Source organism: Salvelinus alpinus, chromosome 4 (genome assembly GCF_045679555.1).
Source record: "Salvelinus alpinus chromosome 4, SLU_Salpinus.1, whole genome shotgun sequence".
In the NCBI taxonomy this organism is placed as follows: domain Eukaryota; kingdom Metazoa; phylum Chordata; class Actinopteri; order Salmoniformes; family Salmonidae; genus Salvelinus; species Salvelinus alpinus.
Window position 1 is genome coordinate 75,668,383 of NC_092089.1, and position 27,498 is coordinate 75,695,880.

The 27,498-nt window shown below is 41.2% G+C and overlaps 2 protein-coding genes across 2 annotated transcripts; both read right to left on the reverse strand.

Moving 5' to 3' along the window:
* Positions 1 to 12,298: 12,298 nt before the first annotated feature.
* On the reverse strand, positions 12,299 to 17,422 carry spata4 (spermatogenesis associated 4). The gene is made up of 6 exons (XM_071395239.1): positions 17,038 to 17,422; positions 14,618 to 14,747; positions 14,229 to 14,347; positions 12,876 to 13,096; positions 12,581 to 12,694; positions 12,299 to 12,480 (listed from the first exon to the last, which is right to left on the reverse strand). Exons 1-6 carry the CDS (start codon positions 17,136 to 17,138, stop codon positions 12,386 to 12,388), a joined length of 780 nt encoding a protein of 259 aa, XP_071251340.1. The 5' UTR covers positions 17,139 to 17,422; the 3' UTR covers positions 12,299 to 12,385.
* A 147-nt stretch (positions 17,423 to 17,569) lies between these two features.
* On the reverse strand, positions 17,570 to 21,485 carry asb5a (ankyrin repeat and SOCS box containing 5a). The gene is given in 8 exon segments (XM_071399010.1): positions 17,570 to 18,265; positions 18,514 to 18,705; positions 19,049 to 19,183; positions 19,889 to 20,039; positions 20,282 to 20,389; positions 20,474 to 20,553; positions 21,306 to 21,352; positions 21,354 to 21,485. Coding segments are annotated over 8 exon segments (960 nt in total). The 5' UTR covers positions 21,473 to 21,485; the 3' UTR covers positions 17,570 to 18,137.
* Between the last annotated feature and the right edge of the window lie 6,013 nt (positions 21,486 to 27,498).

Consider the following 27,498-nt stretch of genomic DNA (forward strand, 5'->3'; position numbering starts at 1 on the left):
TACTCTGACACTGACAAACTGAGATCAATTAAAAACAATCTGGTCTTAAATTCAAACAATAGCTCAGGCCAATAAAGTGACACAGATTGTACAATATTAGGAGGAAATACAGACAGATTAGTCAGCAGTAGGAATTTGCTTACCAAACTGAACGTTTTCCCGTGATTGTATTTTGAAATTTGTAAAATGACAACTGCAACCAACCATAAAAATATCATCCAAAAATGGCAGTTCCCATTCAAATCAGGACTGGCAGTAGTGTACCCATGAGTTTAAGTTTAACAGTTGAATTGCCAGGGTAAGAGGTTCCAAAACTCTTCTATGGATTATACGTCTATGGCCACAACACAATAAGCTGTTCTATATTTGGCTCGCATGCTGCCCAAATTGCGGCCTTCCCGACTGTAGGCATACCGGTAACTGCCAAAAGAAAGGAAACACTTGAGTAAATGAGGGATACAAAGTATATGTTATGATGTGATATGCATTTTCATGGCATGGTTTAAGTCCACTTGTAGAATCCATTCCAAGGTGCATTGAAGCTGTTCGTGGTGGCCCAACAACCTAATAACTTCTTATGGCTGGGGGCAGTATTGAGTAGCTTGGATGAATAAGGTGCACAGAGTAAACTGCCTGCTACTCAGGCCCAGAAGCTAAGATATGCATATTATTAGTATATCTGGATAGAAAACACTCTGAAGTTTCTAAAACTGTTTGAATGATGTCTGTGAGTATAACATAACTCATATGGCAGGCAAAAACCTGAGAAAAAATCCAACCAGGAAGTGGGAAATCTGAGGTTTGTAGGTTTTCAAGTCTTTGCCTATCCAATATACAGTGTCTATGGGGTCATGTTGCACTTCCTAAGGCTTCCACTAGATGTCAACAGTCTTTAGAACCTTGTTTCAGGCTTCTACTGTGAAGGGGGAGAGAATAAGAGCTGTTTGACTAAGGGGTCTGGCAGAAGGCCATGAGCTCAGTCAGGCATGTGCCCGTGAGAGTTAGCTGAGTTCCTTTTCCTTTCTAAAGACAAAGGAATTCTCCGGGTGAAACATTATTGAAGATTTATGATAAAAACATCCTAAAGATTGATTCTATACATCGTTTGACATGTTTCTACGAACTGTAATGGAACTTTTGGGACTTTTCGTCTGGCCTGCGCCTCGTGAATTTGGATTTGTGAACTAAACATGCGAACAAAAAGGAGGTATTTGCACATAGATGATGGACTTTATCGAACAAAACAAACATTTATTGTGGAACTGGGATTCCTGGGAATGCATTCTGATGAAGATCATCAAAGGTAAGTGAATATTTATAAATGCTATTTCTGACTTCTGTTGACTCCACAACATGGCGGGTATCTGTATCGCTTGTTTTGGTCTCTGAGCGCTGTACTCAGATTATTGCATTGTGTGCTTTTTCTGTAAAGTTAAAAAAAAATCTGACACAGCGATTGCATTAAGGAGAAGTTTATCTATAATTCCATGCATAACACTTGTTTCTTTTATCAATGTTAATTATGAGTAAATTGATGTGGCTCTCTGCAAAATCACGGGATGTTTTGGAAGCAAAACATTACTGAACATAACGCGCCAATGTAAACTGAGATTTTTGGATATAAATATGAACTTTATCGAACAAAACATACATGTATTGTGTAAAGCTTGGTCGCAAATGGGTCTTCCAAATGGACAATGACCTCAAGCATACTTCCAAAGTTGTGGAAAAATGGCTTAAGGACAAGAAAGTCACGGTATTGGAGTGGCTAGCACAAAGCTCTGACCTCAATCCTATAGAAAATGTGTGGGCAGAACTGAAAAAGCATGTGCGAGCAAGGAGGCCTACAAACCTGACTCAAACTACACCAGCTCTGTCAGGAGGAATGGGACAAAATTCACCCAATCTTATTGTGGGAAGCATGTGGAAGGCTACCCGAAACGTTTGACCCAAGTTAAACAATTTAAAGGCAATGCTACCAAATACTAATTGAGTGTATGTAAACTTCTGACCCATTGGGAATGTGATGAAAGAAATAAAAGCTGAAATAAATCATTCTCTCTACTATTATTCTGACATTTCACATTCTTAAAATAAAGTTGTGATCCTAACTGACCTAAGACGGGGAATTTTTACTAGGATTAAATGTCAGGAATTGTGAAAAACTGAGTTTAAATGTATTTGGCTAAGGTGTATGTAAACTTCCGACTTCAACCGTATATTCTAGGCGGTGTCAGAGGAAGGCCCAAAAAATGGTAAAAGACTCAAGTCACCCAAGTCATATACTGTTCTCTCTGCTACTGCATGGCAAGTAGTACCGGAGCGCCAAGTCTAGGTCCAAAAGGCTCTTTAACAGCTTATTTTCTTACTTTTTTTTACATTTTCTTTTACTTGAGATTATCTAGTAAATATTTTCTTAACCAACAATGCAGTTTTAAGAAAATAGATTTAAGGGCTTGTAAGCATTTCACGGTTGTATTCGACGCATGTGACAAATACAATTTGATTTGATTTGATGTCGGCGAGCATGGTGCGTTACATACACAGGAAGCGGTACAGACGTTTGCATGTTTACATTGCAGTATGAGTGAAATTCAAACATTTAATCAACCATTGGGAAAGTTTAGATTTAGATCATCTAAGATTGCCATCTTTGTTCACATCTCTGAACAAATCTTAAAGAAAGCTAATTGAAAGCTAACATGTTGACAAAATAAAATATAGAGAATTGAAAATTGTAGTATCTCTGTATACAATTTTGGTGATATTCGACTCATATTTATTCCCAGTATGGGTTAACCTCCTAACTGTATGCAACACAGTGGGATGGAGAGGGTAGGTGTGCTCCGCTCTTCTCACAATGATATACTATATTTCACTTCTACAGAATAAAAGGGGCTCAATTTAAGGCCTGACATTACAGTGTAGCTTCTGTTTAACATGGAGTTTTCTAAGGTTAGACAGAGTGGCAACAATGGTAGAGTGGTGGGAGGCTGTCATTAAATGTCACAACATAGCTGTACTTCACAGTTTGTGTCCCAAATGTAACAATATTCACTTTATAGTGCACTACTTTTGACCAGGGCCTCTGTAGTGCACTGCATAGGGAATATGGTACCATTTGGGACAAAGCCTACACATCCCACCCAATTGGTAATTGCATTTTTATTTATAAGTGTTAGGCTTTTGACAGCCTTGTGTTTTACAGACATATTGGAAGAAATGAAATAAATAAAAACAGTTTAAATGTGTATCTCAGGGATAAGGGAAAACAGTAACATTTTTAATTAATTGAGTCAGCCTTGAGTATGTACAGTAAAGTGATTATTACCAAACTGAATAAAACATGTCAATAAGCAAGTGTGGTTCATTGCCTGCACATACAGTACCAGCCGAAAGTTTGGGGAGGCTAAATGATTGTAAAGCCCAATATGGATTCATCTGCCTTTTTTTCAATTATTTTCCATTAGACAAAAGATTTAACCCACATGTTGGCTTAGTTTTTTTGTTGCCAAACTAACAATGTCTTACTGTATTTAAATAATGGTGTTAAATAATGGTCATTATGGTGTTTTGTGTGTAGATTGTTGAGGGGAAAAAACAATAGAATCCATTTAAGAATAAGGCTGTTATGTAACAAAATTTGGAAAAAGTCAAGGGCTCTGAAAGGGGTCCTTTCCAAATGCTCTTCCAAAAAGAGAACAATTCAACACCCTCATTCAAGGGGTTTTCTGTATTTTCACTATTTTCTACATTGTAGAATAATAGTGAAGACATCAAAACTATGAAATAACACATATGGAATCATGTAGTAACCAAAAAAGTGTTAAACAAATCAAAATATATTTTAGATTTGAGATTCTTCAAAGTAGCCATGCTTTGCCTTGATGACAGCTTTGCACACTCTTGGCATTCTCTCCAGCTTCATGAGAAATTGCCACACCAGCCTTCACTTTGGCTCCCCCTCCTGTCCAGCTCAGGCGTTCGGCGTTGCCGGCCTTCTAGATGCTGCCGATCCTGCTGCTGGCAAACGCCCTTCACTCATCAACCCCGGACTTGTCTCGTCATCATTACACACACCTGGTTCCAATCCCCACTCTATCACTGTATATATACTCCCTATATATACTCCCTCTGTCATTTGGCTTTGTCGGTCATTGTAAATGTTGTTTGTTTTCCTGAGAGGAATCTCTCCTGCTATTTCCTGAGTACTTTATTATGCTTTTCCTTCACTCTGCAGTCCAACTCATCCCAAACAATCTCAACTGGGTTGAGGTCGGGTGACTGTGGAGGGCAGGTCATCTGATGCAGCACTCCATCACTCTCCTTGGTCAAATATCCCTTACACAGCCTGGAGGTGTGTTTTGAAAAACAAATGATAGTCCCACTAAGCACAAACCAGATTGGATGGCGTATCGCTGCAGAATGCTGTGGTGCCATGCTGGATAAGTGTGCCTTCAATTCTACATAAATCACAGACAGTGTCACCAGCAAAGCACCCTCACACTTCCTCCTCCATGCTTCACAGTGGGAACAATACATGCAGAGATCTTCCGTTCACCTACTCTGTGTCTCACAAAGACACGGCGGTTGGAACCAAAAATCTAAATTTTGGACTCATCAGACCAAAGGACAGATTTCCACCGGTCTAATGTCCATTGCTCTTGCATCTTGGCCCAAGCAAGTATCTTCTCATTGGTGTCTTTTAGTTGTGGTTCATTTGTGGCATTTTGACCATGAAAGCCTGATTCACGCAGTCATTTTTCTTTGCTTATTTGAGCTGTACTTACCATAATTTTTACTTGGTCTTTTACCAAATAGGGCTATCTTCTCTATACCACCACTACCTTGTCACAACACAACTGATTGGCTCAAATGCATTAAGAAGGAAAGAAATTCCACAAATTAACTTTTAACAAGGCACACCTGTTAATTGAAATGCATTCCAGGTGACTACTTCATGAAGCTGGTAGAGAGAATGCTAAGAGTGTGTAAAGCTGTCATCAAGGCAAAGGGTAGTTACTTTGAAGAATCTCAAATATAAAATACATTTTGATTTGTTTAGCACTTTTTTGGTTAACTACATGTTATTTCGTAGTTTTGACGTCTTCACTATTATGTAGAAAATAGTAAAAATAAAGAAAAACCCTGGAATGAGTAGGTGTGTCCAAACTTTTGACTGATACTTTATATAGAACACTATATTACATTACACACACACACACGCGCTATATTAACATCTGCTATAAAGGATGCAGTGCTTACACACACACACACACACACACAAAGCGCCCCACCCTTGGCCTGAATACCATCCCATCGCACATACAGGCCTGTCACGGCTGCTTTGTTAACAAGGGTGGGAGATTTGCTGTTGGGGGGTTGGGGTCTTTTCTGGGGGAATCCTTAGCTCGCAAGCCCCCACAACACTCTCTGGCTAGTCATGTTCCTGGGCTGACCCACTCCCTCCCCCCCTCCCTGTGCCCACTTCCCTTCCTCTCATCCACCATCCCTCCTGTTTAGCCCTGTCGGTACCAATGGAGGAAGAGAGTGAGATAAAAAAACAGCAGATGGTGAAACACTCTGCGAGGGTATCTAGGCAGTATGCATTCCTTGTCACTGCCAAGCCATGTATGAAATTGTGTGGAAGTGGGACTGTGTAAATGTGTTTGGGTGAATCTATGAATGCATGTGTACGTGTGTGCGTGTGAAATTATATGCCAGTGTTTTTTGTTAATCATAATTTATAAACAGAAGGAGCCAAACAAGCTCACAGTAAGCTTATTACTGTCTCCTGGTTGCTCTCCAGTCTGTGTTCCTATGCGCTCGCAAGTTGCCATAGCAACCATCCCCATATATTGTTCAATAGGAAAGACTAACAAACGTAATAAATAGAAACAGCACCTCTGAAACCTCAGCCACTCCCTCTATACATCATCGCGCACATTTTAATGTAGAAAAATCACTATACTTAATAACCATTTTGCCCTAGGACGCTGTGAATTATATCAGTCTCAAATCACTGTCCTACTAATTTCAGAATTAATCATTTTCAATATTTCACATTATTTGTAGTGGCATTTTTTTCTCTCCATTGAAATCTACTGTATTATTTGCTGAACCTGAAAACCCAGTAATTCCAATACAAATCACTGGGCAACCCGAACAAGCCAAGAGAGTGTTGTTCTGTGTTAATGTTTGTTAATGTGTTAATGTAAGTGTTAATGTTTGTTCCCACCCAGTCGAGCTGAGAGAAATCAACAGAATCTGAAAGATTCAGGTCAAATTTTACAGCACACCAGTGAAGAGGTAAATACTTGACTAGGGCTTCAGTTCACATTGAGAACCATGGAAACAAGATGAGGGTCCTTTGAATGAAGCCTTGGGGAGTGAATTTATATTTTGTTTTAGGGAAAGAAAGTAACAAAACCGCTGTGGAGAGTTAGATAGATATCTAGTGTGACTCAATAAATTCTGCTAGTAGTTTGCAAATGATTTGTTGATAGACATCATCTGTAGGCGAAAGAGTAAAAGACCACATGCACATCTTACGGCTTTGAGCAGATGCTGGATATCGTATAGCCTCAATGTTCATCAACAAAACATGAACATTTGCCAGTACATTATAGCATTTGACCCTTAGGTTTATCTGACACATTGCTGCGATTAAACACACTAAGCTATGAACAGGTAATGCATGGAATCAGGAAATCTATCAATTTTATTAGAGAAAATGGTAACACATACTGTATATATCAGTATGCGGTCTCTCTCTTTTTCCACATCCTCTCCAGGAGATCTCTAGCCAGATAGATATGTGTCAGGCTTGAGGGACCTGCTAAACCACAGACTTCTCAGACCACATTGAGGGCTGGGCACACAGCCAGAAACACTTATCTAGCTGTCAACCTTTTACACTCAGTTTACAGCTCTATTATACATTGAGCAGGGTGTGGAGAGATTTAGTACCAACAGAGCAGCCCATTGGGAGTTAGAATTTCCCTTCAGGGTAATCGGACAACTCTGAATCCAGGTGGAGAGCAAACAGCAGCAGCAGCAAGCTGTCTTTCTTTGAACTCCGCTGACGATTGTAAAAAAAGGTATTTGTCACAAAACATTCCTGAATTTTGCAGGATGATAAGAGACTCGTAAAGACTCTTGACACCAAACAATTTAAGTGGTTATATGGATAACTCTTTATTTGAAGCTATGTACGTAATGCTGTCATATAGTGAAAAGCATCATTATGCAATGAAAACCGTTATGATGATGGAATGCCAGCAGTAAGCAGACATACAGTTGAAGTCGTAAGTTTACATACACTTAGGTTGGAGTCATTAAAACTAGCTTTTCAACCACTCCACAAATTTGTTGTTCACAAACTATAGTTTTGGCAAGTCGGTTAGGACATCTACTTTGTACATGACAACAAAAAAATTCTAACTATTGATTACAGACAGATTATTTCTCTTATAATTCACTGTATCACAATTCCAGCAGGTCAGAAGTTTACATACACAAAGTTGACTGTGCCTTTAAACAGCTTGGAAAATTCCAGAAAATGTGGTCATGGCTTTAGAAGCTTCTGATAGGCTAATTGACATCATTTGAGTCAATTGGAGGTCTACCTGTGGAATTATTTCAAGGCCTACCTTCAAACTCAGTGCCTCTTTGCTTGACATCATGGGAAAATCTAAATAAATCAGCCAAGACCGCAGAAAATAAATTGTAGACCTCCACAGGTCTGGTTCATCCTTGGGAGCAATTTCCAAACGCCTGAAGGTACCACGTTCATCTGTACAAACAATAGTACGAAGATATAAACACCATGGGACCACGTAGCCGTCATACCGCTCAGGAAGACTATGGTTTGACTACGATTTGCCACTGCACATGGGGACAAAGATCATACTTTTTGATCGTACTTTTCTGCACATGGGGACAAAGATCGTACACATTCATCAAATGTCCTCTGGTCTGATGAAACAAAAATATAACTTTTTGGCCATAATGACCATCGTTATGTTTGGAGGAAAAAGGTGGAGGCTTGCAAGCCGAAGAACACCATCCCAACCGTGAAGCACATGGGTGGCAGCATCATGTTGTGGGGGTGCTTTGCTGCAGGAGGGACTGGTGCACTTCACAAAATGGATGGCATCATGAGGCAGGAAAATTATGTGGATATATTGAAGCAACATCTCAAGACATCAGTCAGGAAGTTAAAGCTTGATCGCAAATGGGTCTTCCAAATGGACAATGACCCCAAGCATACTTCCAAAGTTGTGGAAAAATGGCTTAAGGACAACAAAGTCAAGGTATTGGAGTGACCATCACAAAGCCCTGACCTCAATCCCATAGAAAATGTGTGGGCAGAACTGAAACAGCGTGTGCGAGCAAGAAGGCCTACAAACCTGACTCACTTACACCAGCTCTGTCAGGAGGACTGGGCCAGAATTCACCCAACTTATTGTGGGAAGCTTGTGGAAGGCTACCCGAAACGTTTGACCCAAGTTAAACAATTTAAAGGCAATGCTACCAAATACTAATTGAGTGTATGTAAACTTCTGACCCACTGGGAATGTGATGAAAGAAATAAAACCTGAAATAAATCATTCTCTCTACTATTATTCTGACATTTCACATTCTTAAAATAAAGTGGTGATTCTAACTGACCCAAGACAGGGAATTTTTACTAGGATTAAATGTCAGGAATTGTGAAAAACTGAGTTTAAATGAATTTGGCCAAGGTGTATGAAATCTTCCGACTTCAACTGTATTAGCTGACTTTACAAAGGTTTGAAATATAATTTCTAACAAGTGTATAGTCATTATCTAGAGATAAGATAATTCTCATTGATTATAATCACAGCCGTGTATATCCCCCCCCAAGCAGACATCTCGACGGCCTTGAAAGAACTTCATTGGACTCTATGTAAACTGGAAGCCACATATACTGAGGCTGAATTTATTGTAGCTGGGGATTTTAACAAAGCTAATCTGAAAACAAGGCTCCCTAAATTTTATCAGCATATGGAATGCGCGACCCGGGTTGGCAGCATTCTGGATCATTGCTACTCTAACTTCCGCACCGCATACAAAGCCATCCCTCACCCTCCTTTCGGCAAATCTGACCACGACTCCATTTTGTTGATTCCAGCCTATAGACAGAAAGTAAATCATGAAACGCTCGTGCTCAGGTCTGTTCAATGCTGGTCCGACCAATCTGATTCCACGCTTAAAATTTGCTTCGATCACGTGTACTGGGATATGTTCCGGATAGCCTCAGACAACAACATTGATGTATGCGCTGATTCGGTGAGTGAGTTTATTAGCAAGTGCATCGGTAATGTTGTACCCACGGTGACTATTAAAACCTTCCCCAACCAGAAACTGTGGATTGATGGCAGCATTCACGCAAAACTGAAAGCGCGAACCACTGCTTTTAATCATGGCAAGGCGACCAGAAACAAGACCGAACACAAACAGTGTAGCTATGCCCTCCGCAAGGCAATCAAACAAGCTAAGCGTCAGTATAAAGACAAAGTAGTCGCAATTCAACGCCTCAGACACAAGATGTATGTTTCAGGGTCTAAAGTCAATCACGGATTACAAAAAGAAAACCAGCCCCGTCGCGGACACCAACGTCTTGCTCCCAGACAAACTTAACAACATCTTTGCTCGCTTTGAGGACAATACAGTGCCACTGACACGGCAAAACCTGCGGGCTCTCCTTCACCACAGCCAACGTGAATAAAATATTTAAACGTGTTAACCCTCGCAAGGCTGCCAGCCCAGATGGCATCCCTAGCCACGTCCTCAGAGTATGCGCAGACCAGCTGGTCTGTTTACAAACATATTCAATCAATCCCAATCCCAGTCTGCTGTTCCCACATGCTTCAAGAGGGCCACCATTGTTCCTGTTCCCAAGAAAGCTAAGGTAACTGAGCTAAACGACTATCGCCCCGTAGCCCCCATTATGAAGTACTTTGAGAGACTAGTCAAGGATCATATCGCCTCCACCCTACCTGACACCCTTGACTCACTCCAATTTGCTTACCGCCCCAATAGGTCCACAGACGATGCAATCACACTGCACACTGCCCGAACCCATCTGGACAAGAGGAATACCTATGTAAGAATGCTGTACATCGATTACAGTTCAGCATTTAACACCATAGTATCCTCCAAACTCGTCATTAAGCTCAAGACACTGGGACTCAACCCGTCTTGTGCAACTGGGTCCTGGACTTTCTGACGGGCCGCCCCCAGGTGGTGAGGGTAGGAAACAACATCTCCACCCCGCTGATCCTCAACACTGGGGCCCACAAGCTTCAGCTTGCTTCAGCAGTTTCAGCTCTCTCCTGTACTCCCTGTTCACCCATAACTGCATGGCCATGTACGCCTCCAACTCAATCATCAAGTTTGCAGACGACACTACAGTGGTAGGCTTGATTACCAACAACGACGAGACGGCCTACAGGGAGGAGGTGAGGGCCCTCAGAGTGTGGTGTCAGGAAAATAACCTCACTCAACGTCAACAAAACAAAGGAGATGATCGTGGACTTCAGGAAACAGCAGAGGGAGCACCCCCCTATCCACATTGACGGGACAGTAGTGGAGAAGGTGGAAAGTTTTAAGTTCCTCGGCGTACACATCACGGACAAACTGAAATGGTCCACCCACACAGACAGCGTGGTGAAGAAGGCGCAATAGCGCCTCTTCAACCTAAGGAGGCTGAAGAAATTTGGCTTGTCACCGAAAACACTCACAAACCTTTACAGATGCACAATCGAGAGCATCCTGTCGGGCTGTATCACTGCCTGGTACGATAACTGCTCCACCCACAACCGTAAGGCTCTCCAGAGGGTAGTGAGGTCTGCACAACGCATCACCGGGGGCAAACTACCTGCCCTCCAGGACACCTACACCACCCGATGTCACAGGAAGGCCAAAAAGATCATCAAGGACAACAACCACCCGAGCAACTGCCTGTTCACCCCGTTAATAAAATGCAAATGAATTACTTAAAAATCATACAATGTGATTTTCTGGATTTTCTAGATTCCATCTCTCACAGTTGAAGTGTACCTATGATAAAAAATTACAGACCTCTACATGCTTTATAAGTAGGAAAACCTGCAAAATCGGCAGTGTATCAAAAACTTGTTCTCCCCACTGTGAATGCTGGTGAAATAAGACATTAGGGATCTTTCATCACACAAAAGCTATTGCATTTCCCATCCTTCATTAGCTGAAACTGTATGGAGCCAGTGTAATACGGCAGACAGAGGTGGTAATTAACCATGTCCGATACCTGAAGACTTGTGTTAACTCCCAAAGGAACCTAGGGTTTAGCTCAGCTGGCTAAGACAGTTTTGTGATGTGCAGATGACCTGTGTTCAAACCCAGTCAGTCACAACAAACTAGTCATTATGAACGTGATGTTGAGATGGATGCACCAAGCATATTACCTAACACTGTATAAAGGACCCTACATGAAATGAGGGAATTTACAGGCAGAAGAGATGAGCAGACAATATAATGTCCTATTGTCCATTGTTAGTCACGGCTGTGAATAACTGGAATGTTAACAGACATTTGTGAAAAGCACAGATCTATAATACAGAATGCATTTATCAAAACGACCGTTGATCGTGCTTTGATTTTCAACCTGCCTCGCCCATGACTATAAACCAGACACAGCACCGCCACCTACTGGTAACCCGCTGAAATTGTAATTTTAGAGCAACTACTTATGGTTGAAGTACTGTAACTAATGGACTAATGAATAACTAGTAAAACAACACCGCTAAGGTAATATCTTGCATGTTAGTCATTGAGAACGGCTGTACTTGTATTCGTTCATAGAGGTACTTTTATTAGAGGAATAAAGGTACTTTTATTAGAGGACTAGAGGTATAGAGGTACTTTTATTAGAGGACTAGAGGTATAGAGGTACTTTTATTAGAGGAATAGAGGTATAGAGGTACTTTTATTAGAGGACTAGAGGTATAGAGGTACTTTTATTAGAGGACTAGAGGTATAGAGGTACTTTTATTAGAGGAATAGAGGTATAGAGGTACTTTTATTAGAGGAATAGAGGTATAGAGGTACTTTTATTAGAGGACTAGAGGTATAGAGGTACTTTTATTAGAGGAATAGAGGTATAGAGGTACTTTTATTAGAGAAATAGAGGTATTGAGGTACTTAAATTAGAAGAATAGAGGAAATTTTATTAGAGGAATAAAGGAATAAAGGAACTTTTATTAGAGGTATAGAGGTACTTATATTACAGAAATAGAGGTATAAAGGTACTTTTATTAGAGGTATCGTATCAGAGGCATCTCTCACAAATACACACCAAACGGCTACATCTCCTGGCCTTTTAAATTGCAATCAGCGAGCGTCTGTCCGTCTGACGCACCTCAATCTCCTTGAAATGGACACTGGCTTTACTCCTAATGGATGGTTCACATGACTCTATAGAAGGGAGGAAAAAGTAAGTGATGAGAAATAAAAGAGATTACAGTGTAGACACTGTAAAACTGGTGGTGGTGAAAAAACTATGTGAATGACTTACTTGCGGTTCCACTTTGTACTGAGGCGTTGCCATCGGAGCTGTCATCTCCGTGGTGAGAAGATGGGGGCAGTCTCACGGCCAGTTCTCCCAACGTGGGCTTCAGGTTGAAGCGCTCTGCCAGAGACAAATGCAGTTTTTTTTTTAAATATCCCAATTCAATTACATTATTTGTATTTGAATAACAGTAGCATTGAATCACAATCACATGATAGTCCTGTCGAATCCTAACCATAATGTTACCAACCTCATGGTCTATCCAAGAACCCCACTCTATCCCGATTGTTGGTGAACTCACTGGGGTTCTGGACTCTCTCGGCCGCCCTCTGCTCCAGGTGCATGTGGATGATGGCCTGCACCTTCCTCTGATTGGTGGAGATGTTGGGCTCGGCTATGACCTCGGTCAGCCGCAGGTTGTTCTTGATGGCCTTGGAGGCTGTGGCCCGAGCTAGCATGGGCAGCTGGTCCTGGTAGTCCCTGTCTGTGAAGTCAATCTCCCTGTCATGGATCCCTTTGATCCTGGACAGTTATACAGTATATCAGTTTTATCAGCTACAGTGCCCTCCATAATTATTGGAACAGTGAAGCATTTCTTCGGCTTTATACTTCGAAAGTTTGGACTTGAAATAAAACAATGACAATGAGGTTAAAGTGCAGACCGGCAGCTTTAATTTCAGAGTATTTTCATCCATATAGGGTGAACAGTTTAGAAATTGCTGCGCTTTTGTACATAGTCCCCCCATTTTAGGGGAGCAAAATTGGGACAAATTCACATATATGTGTATTAAAGGAGTAAAAAGTTAAGTATTTGGTCCCATATTCATAGCACACAAAGCACTTTATTAATTACATCAAGCTTCTGACTCCACCGACTTCTTAGATGCATTTGCTGTTTGTTTTGGTTGTGTTTCAGATTAGTTTGTGCCCAATAGAAATTATTGGTAAATAATGTAGTGTCATTTTGGAGTCACTTTTATTGTAAATAAGAATAGATTATGTTCCTTAACGTCTACATTAGTGTAGATGCTACCATGATTATGGATAATCCTGAATGAATCATGAATAATGATGAGTGAGAAAGTTACAGTTGCACACATTTTTGGGGGGGGTTGATATTTGTGCTTCTATGGAAAATATGAGGAACTGGATCTGGAAGACAGTAAAAGAAAGCCTGGTTAAACCAGACTGACCACAATGCTCACCAGTGAAACTATTGTAAGTGCAGCAGACAGTCTAGTTTCACAAAGCTAAGAAAGAGAATCGCTTGATGATCAGTTAGCGTCTATGCATTGTATTTATTTTAGCCAGGATACTCAGTAACAATTGGAAAACAGACAACCCATTGTCTCGCTCTCTTGATAAAGCCTATTGTAATCCTAATGTATTGATGAAAAGGAGAGGATTTGAATTGGTTGAGCATGCTAGGGCTCCCGAGTGGCGCAGCGGTCTAAGTCACTGCATCTCAGTGCTAGCGTCACTACAGACCCTGGTTCGATTCCAGGCTGTATCATAACCAGCCGTGATTGGGAGTCCCATGGGGTGGTGCACAATTGGCCCAGCGTCATCCGGGTTAGGGTTTGGCCTGGGTATGCCATCATTGTAAATAACAATTTGTTTTTAACTGACTTGCCTAGTTAAATATATGTCTCACCTCCTGTTAGTTAAGATGGTGTAAATCTCTTGCACTAGAAGCTCCGCTGCTCCTGGTTTGCAGTGGATGGTCCCGTCCAGAACTTCCTTTTGCAGATGGATGTTCTGTTTCACTAGAAACTGATAAGACAGTAGAAATGGATTCTCCATTATTCAACATGACAAACAAAAGAAAAGACAGGATGTCTGGAGTATAGAAAGACAACCTTCTCACAGAAAAAAACTGCAAGTGGACATAGGATTATACCCACCAGTTTATTTGTACTCATACACCTACTATTTTGTTACTGTCCGTTAGTCTTGGTTCCAGTCTGTTTAGCTAAGGAGTGTAATGTGATAACTGAACAGAGACGACAACCAGGCTACCTGGCCATACCCTCCAACTCTTACCCTCTCTATTTGGGCCCAGTTGCCCTGTTTGGTTGGAAGTGATGTCCCATTGTTGTAGGAGTGCATGGGGAAGTCTTCATGATAATACCAGGAGAACATCTCTGCCACAAGGTAGCCATTGGAGAAATCCCTGGTGAAGGGAAAATGTGACTCCATAACATAGGGGAGAGTGGGATAAGTTGAGCCATTTTTTATATTCATTACACTGCATTCAGAAATAATTCAGACTACTTCCTTTTCCCCCCACATTATTTACACTACAGCTTTATTCTAAAATTGATTAAAATAATGTTTTTCCTCATCAATCTATACACAATACCCCATAATGACAAAGCAAAAACAGGTTTTTAGATTTATATTTTTTATTATTTTACAGAAATACCTTATTTACATAAGTAGTCAGACCCTTTGCTATGAGATACGAAATTGAGCTCCAGTTTATCCTGTTTCCATTGATCATCTTTGAGATGTTTCTACAACTTGGAGTCCACCTGTGGTAAATTCAATTGATAGGACATGATTTGGAAAGGCACACCTGTCTATATAAGGTCCCACAGTTGACAGTGCATGTCAGAGCAAAAAACTAAGCCATGAGGTCGAAGAAATTGTCCATAGATCTGGGGAAGGGTACCAAAACATTTCTGCAGCATTGCAGGTCACCAAGAACACAGTGGCTCCATAATTCTTAAATGGAAGAAGTTTGGAACCACTAAGACTCTTCTTTGAGCTGGCCGCCCGGCCAAACTGAGCAATCGGGGGAGAAGGGCCTTGGTCAGGGAGGTGACCAAGAACCAGATGGGAGAACCTTCCAGAAGGACAACCATCTCTGCAGCACTCCACCAATCAGGTCTTTATGGTAGAGTGGCCAGACGGAAGCCACTCCTCAGTAAAAGGCACATGACAGCCAGCTTGGAGTTTGCCTAAAGACACCTAAAGACTCTCAGACCATGAGAAACAAGATTCTCTGGTCTGATGAAACCAAGAATGAACTATTTTGCCTCAATACCAAATATAACGTCTAGAGGAAACGTGGCACCATCCCTACGGTGAAGCATGGTGGTGGCAGCATCATGCTGTGGGGATGTTTTTCAGCGGCAGGAACTGGGAGACAAGTCAGGATCGAGGAATGATGAACGAGGCAAAGTACAGAGAGAGCCTTTATGAAAACCTGCCCCAGAGCACTCAGGACTTCAGACTGGGGTGAAGGTTCACCTTCCAACAGGACAATAACCCTAAGCACACAGCCAAGACAACGCAGGAGTGGCTTCGGGACAAGTATCTGAATGTCCTTGAGTGGCCCAGCCAGAGCCCAGACTTGAACCCAATCGAACATCTCTGGAGAGACCTGAAAATAGCTGTGCAGTGACGCTCTCCATCCAACCTGACAGAGCTTGAGAGGATCTGCAGAGAAGAATGGGAGAAACTCCCCAAATACAGGTGTGCCAAGCTGGTAGCGTCATACCCAAGAAGACTTAAGGCTGTAATCGCTGCCAAAGGTGCTTCAACCAAGTACTGAGTAAAGGGTCTGAATACTTATGTAAATGGGGCTAAAAAAAGATATACATAAATGTAGATTGATGAGAAATGTTTTTTAATCCATTGTAGAATCAGGCTAACATAACATGTGGAAAAAGTCAAGGGGTCTAAATACTTTCTGAATGCACTGTATATTCATTATGGAAATAATCAGAATTCCTGTAAACATTAGTTTTGAAAACATTGCTTATCCCAAAAAAAGTGGTGTCTTGGCACAACTTATCCTCGGTATGGGGTATGTTGTGCCCCTGTACAGGGTAAATTAAGCTGCCTACACATTTCTGTACTGAATGGAATATTGCCACTACTTTTTTGAAACCATGTCTATTTTTATTTCCCAAACACAATAACAATCTCTTTTTTGTCTTTTGATCATTTAAAGCATCTTTTAACACATGCTTTGTTTTTTTACCTCATGCCTTGCTTTATGCCTGGGAAGAAAACACTTCAATTTGTTCAACTTTACATTTGGATCAATTTACCACATAGCCATTGGCTCAACTTACTCCAATGCAAAAAAAATTACTATAGCCAACATAACTACAACATGCACTTTCAAGCTAGGTGTAGAACGTCATATTAAAGCTTATAGAGACCCCCAATAGAACAATCTTAAAATGATCTACTTTGGTTTAGATACAAGCATCATGAAACCTCTAACCTAATAAAAAATACATTTGTTTACATAACTTGCTTCCCACTTTTTCCATGTGGTTTATTCCTTCACAGACTACATGAAAATTGACACTTCCTAAATATTTGGTCAAATTATATATTTTGTGTATGGTTTCCTTGAAACAAAGGTAGCTCAATTTACCCGACTGTCCCCTTAAGGCTTACTTGGTTAGATAGACATGCTTTGCAATTTGCTAATGTACACTCACCTGCGCATATTCTTCGGAGAAAATGACAAATCCAGGCTTTGGAGCCACTTCAGAACTTCTCGTGGAAGTCCTGTCTTTTTGGGAGGCTGTGCATAAGCCATTGTCAGCTGTAATGTTAATTCAGCTAGCGTCTATGAACCAGCCACACACGCTTACAAAATGACACGATAAAATAAGTTACTGTTGGTCTACCTTTTCTGGTTCAGTATTTCGTTAAGTTGTTTCTATATAATACTGTGTCTTATAGAACATTTGTAGTAAACGAACTAGCTAAGCTAACCAGCTTACTAGCCCATATGGCACATTTGACATGTTTATCAACAGTTCCATAGCAACGGCCTTACTTCTTCTTTCTCCTGGAAAGGTGAACGTATCGCGGGAAGGTACATTGTTGCCACCCACTGGAAATATAAAATGTTGCGCACACTGAAGAGAGCTGCTTGCCTTCGAAAGACTTGCAAAAACGTGGAATTCAAAACGTTTTAATAATAGCAAGCAGCTCAGACAATAAGATCACACATAATAAAACACATCAAGCAAGCAAGTTTATTTCTATATTTTTGGAGGATATGAATGTAGGAGTGAAGTGTTCTCAATGATAATGGTAAGGATTTTGGTGAATTTCAAGTTTTGCAGATGCACAAGTCTAATCTAAAATACATAACAAGGTGATAAACCATGTTAATATAACAATCCAAATTAAATGTATTTTCCATAATATGAAAGCACTTTAAATTGTGTTATTGTATGTGCATATGAGCCAGCCACAGATTAATTTATAAACCTGCTGCAATATATTGATGAGGAACACATTTTCTAAGTGCCTTTAAACAGTCCAGCTCTGGATTTAAACGAAACTCTCCCTTGAAAATGTTCATAGCAAACCATGAGTGCTGGTCATTGCTCCAACCCCAAATTTTAGCAGTTTCTTGTGAACCATACTAAAATCAGGTATAGGCTAAATCAAGTATGTATTTCATTGCTTCAAGTGCAAGTAGTGCTCCTTCTATCCTTGCAGGCTGTTGAGTTCACATGAATGACTGACACCAGGAAGATGCCACCACCACCACAGCCTTTGAGATTGTGAAGTTCTATGCTCATCATCTGTACTGGAGGTAGTTCCTGAGGGGGTTGGGAAGGGGAAGATGGTTGATGAGGTGAAACCTGTCACGGCCCACACGGTCACGGATACGCTGTCGACACAGCTGACTTAATGGTTGGGGCGTGGCTGCAGAAAGGTGGAAGGGAGAAGGGAAAACATATCATGCTATTCAACCAAATCCACTACAGCACGGCTAGTTTGCTATTGCTTGAACAAGTGATATTCTATTCTATTCCAGACAATGATGGTTTAGTTTTAAACATATAATGGACAGCTAGTTTGACTTGGGTAATAAACCAATAACACTACGATACTTTGGCTATAGGAATTCACTGATTTCTAAGGATGACTGTGAATAGGCCTATAGAACTTACCCTCATAGACCAGTAGAAACTGCTCTGTCAGGCTGCTTGGGGGAGCAGCCTCCACAGGTCTCTGGAACTCGATGTTCCTGGCATGGATATCTGCCCCAAAGTCCAACAACAGCTTAACAATGGCAGTGCAGTCCTTCTCAGCGGCAGCGTGTAAGGGAGACTCCATATATCTACCTTTCTGTACATTTGCTCCTGTGTGGAGGCGTAAACCAAGGTATGGATATAACACACATTTAATAGTCCTATGTCATTCAGTTACAGGAAAGAAGTACTTTATCGATGTCATAACATGATGGATTTAGACTTATCCAGGTGGGTTAAACATATTAGTGGTGTAGAAATGGGCAGTTGCTCTGAGCTATCCCACCAAGACCAAGCTACTACAGCATTAGTGGTGGATGTGGCCATAGTGAGAGTGCTATACAGGTACAATACATTTCAAAACTTGGGGAGACAGTAATAATCTTACCACTAGTTCTCCTCTCATCATACCTGGCTATGGTGATTTGGCAGAGCAGATGTACATGTGCCTCACCTTCCCTCAGCAGCCTCTGGACACACTCTATCTCCTGAGAGACACAGGCGGTGTAGAGGGGCGTTCCCAGGTGAGGAATGTCAAAGTCCACGTCGGCTCCCCATCTGATTAGAGTCTCCACACACCCACTGCTGCCTACCGACCGTAGGCACATACATGGAAGTCATTACTGTCAGCTTTCCAATTACTGCGGTGGGCGTTTTAGCTAATTATTTCTGTACCCGGAATATGAGGATTACTCTAAGCATCATGGGACCTACTCTGACTTGAATTATGTTTGTGTATCTCAAACTGTACTCTGATTTGTGATATTTTGATTCAGATTTTTAAGTTTTATGTATTTGCCTCAATCCCAAGTTAGCATACAGCCCAAATGGTCAGTGAAGTACACTTCAAGGTTCATACCAATGATGTATATAAACCATAGATTGCTGATGCTAAGTATTAGCCAATGAGAGGCTTTAAATCCACCGGCCGCCATATTGGTACACCTCATAGGAATAAATGGAATTCAACAGTATTTCAATTAAATGTTTCAAGGACAAGATAACATGTATTTAAGTATTTCTTTTGTAGTGGGGACAGTAACATTAGTACTCACAAAAAAAATGAAAATGTTTATATATTTTTTTCAAATATATATATATGTTTAGCTCACATAATATAATTTAAAAGTATGCATTAAGTGTCTGTAATAGAATAAACTAATTTAGACATTAATACATGCATTGGCTTCAATACAGCAGCCCTTGTCATTCATCCAGTGTTTATATACATCATTGGGTTCATACTAGATTAATTAAGATAAGGATGTTGGAGTGATAAGGGTACTGAGCATACCTTTACTGCTGGCTTGGTGAATGGGCGAGGGCTGAAATACCAGAGCCTGGGGTTTGGCCCCGTTCTCCAGGAGGACCTCTGCACATGATACACTGCCCACTGAGCACGCGTTGAAAAGAGGAGTCACCCCATCAATGGTGGTGATGTTCACCTGCACAGAGTCTCATGTTAACGCTGACCGCTCAGCTGAATAACACAGCACCATTTTGGGGCAGAGAAAAAATAACAAATAACAGAGAACAAGATGTATTTTACAAAAGCTTATTAAACCATTTCTTACATTTATTATTTAGTACAAATTATTATTGCCTCATGTAAAAAAAAAAAAAAAGAAAGAAAAAAGAAAGAAAGAAGGTATTCTTGATTATTAACGGATCTTCTCCATTGACTCACATTGGCTCCTGCAGCGATCAGAGCTCTGGCACATGCTACATGGTCTCCAAGGCAGGTCTCGTGCAGAGGACTCACATGGTCTATAGTGACTACATTTACATTGTGGCCCTGTGGGAGCAGCAGAACACCACCATAGTACATTGCAGAAGGTAAGCAGTGGGTGCACACTGAATTGGATTAGCTTTGGCTCACCTGTAAAATGAGATTCCTCAGAGCTAAGAGACGACCTTGGCATGCAGCATCATGTAAGGGTGAGCGGTCTGCCCAGGACCCTGCAGCAAACACAAATGCTTGTCACCCACAACAGCTCACCGTCTCACCGTTTTGATGAATGATTCCATTTCACAGGGCACACACACCTGGGTCAATATCCAGAATAGCACCAGATGCGTTCCAGACTGCATCATCATTGTTACCTTTCTCCATATCACTGATCTATGACACTATTGAAACTTCTATTCTATTTCACGTCATATAAAGTAGTGTACTAAGGATCCATGTAGTCCAATTGAGGGTGAGCCAATTGGCAATAGCCGTCAAATCTATTTTCTCTTGAACTAGCCTAACCTACTTGATGTAAATCAGAAACAAAACATGTTCTGGGAAAACTAGTGTGAACTACATCACTGACCTTTAATAACGCACAACAAGATTTGATTTTGTGTTGCTGTTTGTTGCATTGGTGCTCCCTTTCCATGCGCCAAGCATGTTGGCACACTGTCTGTCACTGACACTGGGAAGCTTAAGTGCTGTTTTGGTCTGCAAGTCTGCCTACAGACCACAGTCAGTCAGGAATGAAAACTAGGGCAAGGGGGGGTGGGCCGTTCTATTAATAGTTTAGGGTAGAAATGAGCCTGACTGGTATGTACCGTATACACAGTTATGTTTCAGCTACTTTGCATGTTCAGGTCAACAAAGTGAGTATATGCATTGTTCACAGTAGCCAAATTATAAATAATCATTATTCAGATTTTTTTTTTATTGTGACAATAGACTAATACAGTAGAGAGATGTGGGTACTCACTGTGTCCTTGACCAAAATCATAGAACTCTGCAGATATCCTGGCCACCTCCTCTGATGATGTAAAAGTAGGAGAGGCAGTTGAGGCTTATCTTGATCAAGAGCTTGAAGCAGAACAGAGCCAGTATGGTGAGGTAAACATTGGAATAATGGAGCAAGGAGGGGATCATATGCCACTCTCAAGTGGTCCTCACTGAACTTCTGTGCCTGTGTTAAAATAGTTTAATTCTCATTGTTGTGTAGTGGAGTGTCATTTCAATTATGGAAGTTTCAGCACAGTCACTATCATCCTGTAACCAGTGTCCACTACTGGTTCCAAGGCATGTTAGGTGCTAAATTCAACTAGTAAATCAGAGCATTGTCCAGAATCAAGTTACAAGGAAGGAAGGAAGGAAAGGAGATACTTAGTCAGTTACACCATTGAATGCATTCAACCACAACAAGTCTTCCGCATTTAACCCAACCCCTGTGGGTGCACTTTTAATCCAGGAACAAGGAAAATGCCCACAATAAGGTGAAGTTTCCAACTGTATATGAATAAGACAAAGTGCCCATTTCAGCATCTCTTACCTATTAAAACATTATTGATACAAAGGAGTGAGTTGGTTAAAGGCATGGCTGGGTAGTATCATAAATGTTGTAGGTTAAATGCAGCAGAGAGCAGTATAGTTCCACTATTCATTGGGAAGGTGGGAGATTTTGCCAGTATTTCATTTCATTCTCTTAAGTTATTTTCAGCCTGGCTGAATCAACCATGTTGTCCAACAACAACCAACAAATTACCATCAAACATGACCTTATAATGTTTTGATTTACCTTGTTTTCTGCAATGTTAGTTTGGACATGATTCTTTATCAAAATAGCTTTCCTAGTATTAGCCCAGCTGCCATCGTTTGTCATCAATCGACATAAGGAATAATAGTGCCATCTGGCGGCAGTAGAACAATCCTAGTATTTGAATTCACATGTATTCCCAGGGGCTCAAGGGTGGGCAAACAATTCTTGGATGTGGAAGGTTCAAACAAAAGACAGGACAACAAACTCTGTGTTTAAACTTTCAAGCTTTAACCAAGCCAATTTCAACTTTATATGGAAAAATAAACATAATTATTTAAGAAAATTAGATATTGTAAAGTCTACTGAGGAAGGTGGACTGAATGCAATTGACTTTGATCCAATTAATTGATACACCATCCACAGTGTAATTAATAACTTCACCATGGTCAAAGGGATATTCAATATCTGCTTTTTTTTACCCATCTACCAATAGGTTCCCTTCTTTGCGAGGCATTGGAAAACCTCCCTGGTCTTTGTGATTGAATCTGTGTTTGATATTCACTGCTTGACTGAGGGACCTTACAGATAATTGTATGTGAGGGGTAAAGAGATAAGGTAGTCGTTCCTAAATCATGTTAAACACTATTATTGATCACATAGTGAGTCCATGAAACTTATTATGTGACTTGATAAGCACATTTTTACTCCTGAACTTATTTAGGCTTGTCATAACAAAGGGGATGAATACTTATTGACTCAAGACATTTCAGCTTTTCATTTTGAAATAATTTGTTAAAATGTCCACTTTGACATGGGGTATTTATTGTGTGTAGGCCGGTGACAAAAACAAATCTCAATTTAATCAAAATGTGAAAAAAGTAAAGGGGTGTGAATACTTGCTGAAGGCACTGCATCTGGTCTACCAACATTTAAAGGATGATTGTGGCAATGTTCTATTGTATAACAATTTAATTCAAAGTATTATCTTGTTTGCACCAACAGGCAATACTCTACAGTAGTTAAGGCAATTCCACAAGCAATGCTTTTTTTAATCAAAGGAATGTTGACATATTCTACTGCAGTACCACAGATGTTTTCATTGTTTATATATGGATGTCAATTCTTAGATTTTAAAAAAATGCAACATCAAATTCTTAATAAATTTGATTACTTCTGTGTTTCCTTTCACCTTTGAAAAGGAAATATTTGTTACAAGATTTCATTAGGATTTCTATAGTCATAATAAGAACCAGATACCTTTATTTTCCTTTATCACCATAAGAAGTTAATGAAAACCTTTATGGGATGCTTTTCAATATTGGATTACAGATAATGATCTTTCATTTATAATTATGTGATATTTTTTTGCTTCCTAATGGATGACAGTAATGTTGCATTTATGTACAATAATTCTTACAGAAATGTAGTTTCTTAAAAACTATATATATATACAGTGGGGAGAACAAGTATTTGATACACTGCTGATTTTGCAGGTTTTCCTACTTACAAAGCATGTAGAGGTCTGTAATTTTTATCATAGGTACACTTCAACTGTGAGAGACGGAATCTAAAACAAAAATCCAGAAAATCACATTGTATGATTTTTAAGTAATTAATTTGCATTTTATTGCATGACATAAGTCAGGGGTGTCAAACTCATTTCGCATCGTGGGCCACATACGGCCTAGGGAGATGTCAAGTGGGCCGGACATTAAAGTGCACATTTTTTAAATCACCACAGTAAGGATTCATCTTCACAGAGTTGTATTCTTTCAATGCAAACAGTATCTAAGGCAGCATTTTAAAGGTGTTAGTCTAGTCTGGACTTGTATTTGTTCCTGAAACTTGGCATCTTTTGGCCTGTACAAGTGCATCAACACCAGGTGTCATGTCCTGACTAGCTGTCACTTTCAGAATGTCATTTAAGTGCTTGTTTGTGAGCCTTGAACGCATTTTTGTTTTATTGATATTCATCACTGAGAAAATTTGTTCACAAAGGTAGGTTGTCCCAAACATGCACAAAATTTTAGCAGCCAGGGCTGTTAATTTGGGGTACCCTGGTAGTAGATACTGATAAAATCTGCTTCACTGACTTCTCGGCTCTGGATGAAAGTTGACTGCTGTTTCCTCAGACCCGCCAGCAATTCGTTAATCTTATCTCTTCTCAGTTGTCCTTGCAAGCCGTCATATTTTTCGCTGTGATGAGTCTCGTAGTGGCGTCGAATATTATATTCCTTCAATACCGAAACTTGTTGCAAACACACCAAGCACGAAGGTTTTCCGTGCATCTCTGTAAATAAATAGGACGTGGTCCATTTTTCTTTGAAAATTCTACACTCCTTATCTACTTTTCTCCGTTTGGATAACGACATTTTGGCTAATGAGGGTGTAGCGGAGAGGTAGAGACCAAGGTATTAACAACGTCGTAACAAGCAGCAGATGGCGCATTGATACCGTCTGCTGTTTTCAGTCTGTCTCAGTGATGCGGCTTGTCTTCTACTCTGATGGAAAGAGTGCGCCCCTTAGCGGATAATCCATGAATTGCAGCGAATTAAAAATATTAATTCCATGTCTTTTATGCATTTTTTCCACTTTCAAATTATCCTGCGGGCCTGATCGAACCTCCTTGGGGGCCGGTTCCGGCCCGCGGGCCGTATGTTTGACACCCCTGACGTAAGTATTTGATCACCTACCAACCAGTAAGAATTCCGGCTCTCACAGACCTGTTAGTTTTTCTTTAAGAAGCCCTCCTGTTCTCCACTCATTACCTGTATTAACTGCACCTGTTTGAACTCAATACCTGTATAAAAGACACCTGTCCACACACTCAATCAAATAGACTCCAACCTCTCCACAATGGCCAAGACCAGAGAGCTGTGTAAGGACATCAGGGATAAAATTGTAGACCTGCACAAGGCTGGGATGGGCTACAGGACAATAGGCAAGCAGCTTGGTGAGAAGGCAACAACTGTTGGCGCAATTATTAGAAGATGGAAGTTCAAGATGACGGTCAATCACCCTCGGTCTGGGGCTCCATGCAAGATCTCACCTCGTGGGGCATCAATGATCATGAGGAAGGTGAGGGATCAGCCCAGAACTACACGGCAGGACCTGGTCAATGACCTGAAGAGAGCTGGGACCACAGTCTCAAAGAAAACCATTAGTAACACACTACGCCATCATGGATTAAAATCCTGCAGCGCATGCAAGGTCCCCCTGCTCAAGCCAGCGCATGTCCAGGCCCGTCTGAAGTTTGCCAATGACCATCTGGATGATCCAGAGGAGGAATGGGAGAAGGTCATGTGGTCTGATGAGACAAAAATAGAGCTTTTTGGTCTAAACTCCACTCGCCCTGTTTGGAGGAAGAGGAAGGATGAGTACAACCCCAAGAACACCATCCCAACCGTGAAGCATGGAGGTAGAAACATCATTCTCTGGGGATGCTTTTCTGCAAAGGGGACAGGACGACTGCACCGTATTGAGGGCAGGATGGATGGGGCCATGTATCGCGAGATCTTGGCCAACAACCTCCTTCCCTCAGTAAGAGCATTGAAGATGGGTCGTGACTGGGTCTTCCAGCATGACAACGACCCGAAACATACAGCCAGGGCAACTAAGGAGTTGCTCCGTAAGAAGCATCTCGAGAGTCCTGGAGTGGCGTGGCCTAGCCAGTCTCCAGACCTGAACCCAATAGAAAATCTTTGGAGGGAGCTGAAAGTCCGTATTGCCCAGCGACAGCCCCGAAACCTAAAGGATCTGGAGAAGGTCTGTATGGAGGAGTGGGCCAAAAAACCCTGCTGCAGTGTGTGCAAACCTGGTCAAGAACTACAGGAAACGTATGATCTCTGTAATTGCAAACAAAGGTTTCTGTACCAAATATGAAGTTCTGCTTTTCTGATGTATCAAATACTTATGTCATGCAATAAAATGCAAATTAATTACTTAAAAATCATACAATGTGATTTTCTGGATTTTTGTTTTAGATTCCGTCTCTCACAGTTGAAGTGTACCTATGATAAAAATTACAGACCTCTACATGCTTTGTAAGTAGTAAAACCTGCAAAATCGGCAGTGTATCAAATACTTGTTCTCCCCACTGTATATATAAACTCAGCAAAAAAAAGAAACGTCCCTTTTTCAGGATTCTTTCAAAGATAATTAGTAAAAATCCAAATAACTTCACAGATCTTCATTGTAAAGGGTGTAAACATAGTTTCCCATGCTTGTTCAATGAACCATAAACAATTAATGAACATGCACCTGTGGAACGGTTGTTAAGACACTAACAGCTTACAGACGGTTGGTCAATTAAGGTCACAGTTATGAAAAATTAAAAAGGCCTTTCTACTGACTCTGAATAACACCAAAAGAAAGATGCCCAGGGTCCCTGCTCATCTGCGTGGACGTGCCTTAGGCATGCTGCAAGGAGGCATGAGAACTGCAGATGTTGCCAGGGCAATAAATTGCAATGTCCGTACTGTGAGACGCCTAAGATAGCCCTACAGGGAGACAGGACGGACAGCTGATTGTCCTTGCAGTGGCAGACCACGTGTACCAACACCTGCACAGGATCGGTACATCCGAACATCACACCTGTGGGACAGGTACAGGATGGCAACAACAACTGCCCGAGTTACACCAGGAACGCGCAATCCCTCTATCAGTGCTCAGACTGTCCGCAATAGGCTGAGAGAGGCTGAACTGAGGGCTTGTAGGCCTGATGTAAGGCAGGTCCTCATCAGACATCACCGGCAACAACGTTGTCTATGAGCACAAACCCACCGTCGCTGGACCAGACAGGACTGGCAAAAAGTGCTCTTCACTGACGAGTCACAGTTTTGTCTCACCAGGGGTGATGGTCGGATTTGCGTTTATTGTCGAAGGAATGAGCGTTACATTGAGGCCTGTACTCTGGTGCGGGATCGATTTGGAGGTGGAGGGTCCGTCATGGTCTGGGGTGGTGTGTCACAGCATCATCGGACTGAGCTTGTTGCCATTGCAGGCAATCTCAACACTGTGCGTTACAGGGAAGACATCCTCCTCCCTCATGTGGTACCCTTCCTGCAGGCTCATCCTGACGTGACCCTTCAGCATGACAACGCCACCAGCCATAATGCTCGTTCTGTGCATGATTTCCCGCAAGACAGGAATATCAGTGTTCTACCATGGCCAGTGAAGAGAACGGATCTCAATCTCATTGAGCACGTCTGGGACCTGTTGGATCGGAGGCTGAGGGCTAGTGCAATTCCCCCCAGAAATGTCTGGGAACTTGCAGGTGCTTTGGTGGAAGAGTGGGGTAACATCTCACAGCAAGAACTGGCAAATCTGGTGCAGTCCATGAGGAGGAAATGCACTGCAGTACGTAATGCAGCTGGTGGCCAGATACACCAGATACTGACTGTTACTTTTGATTTTGACC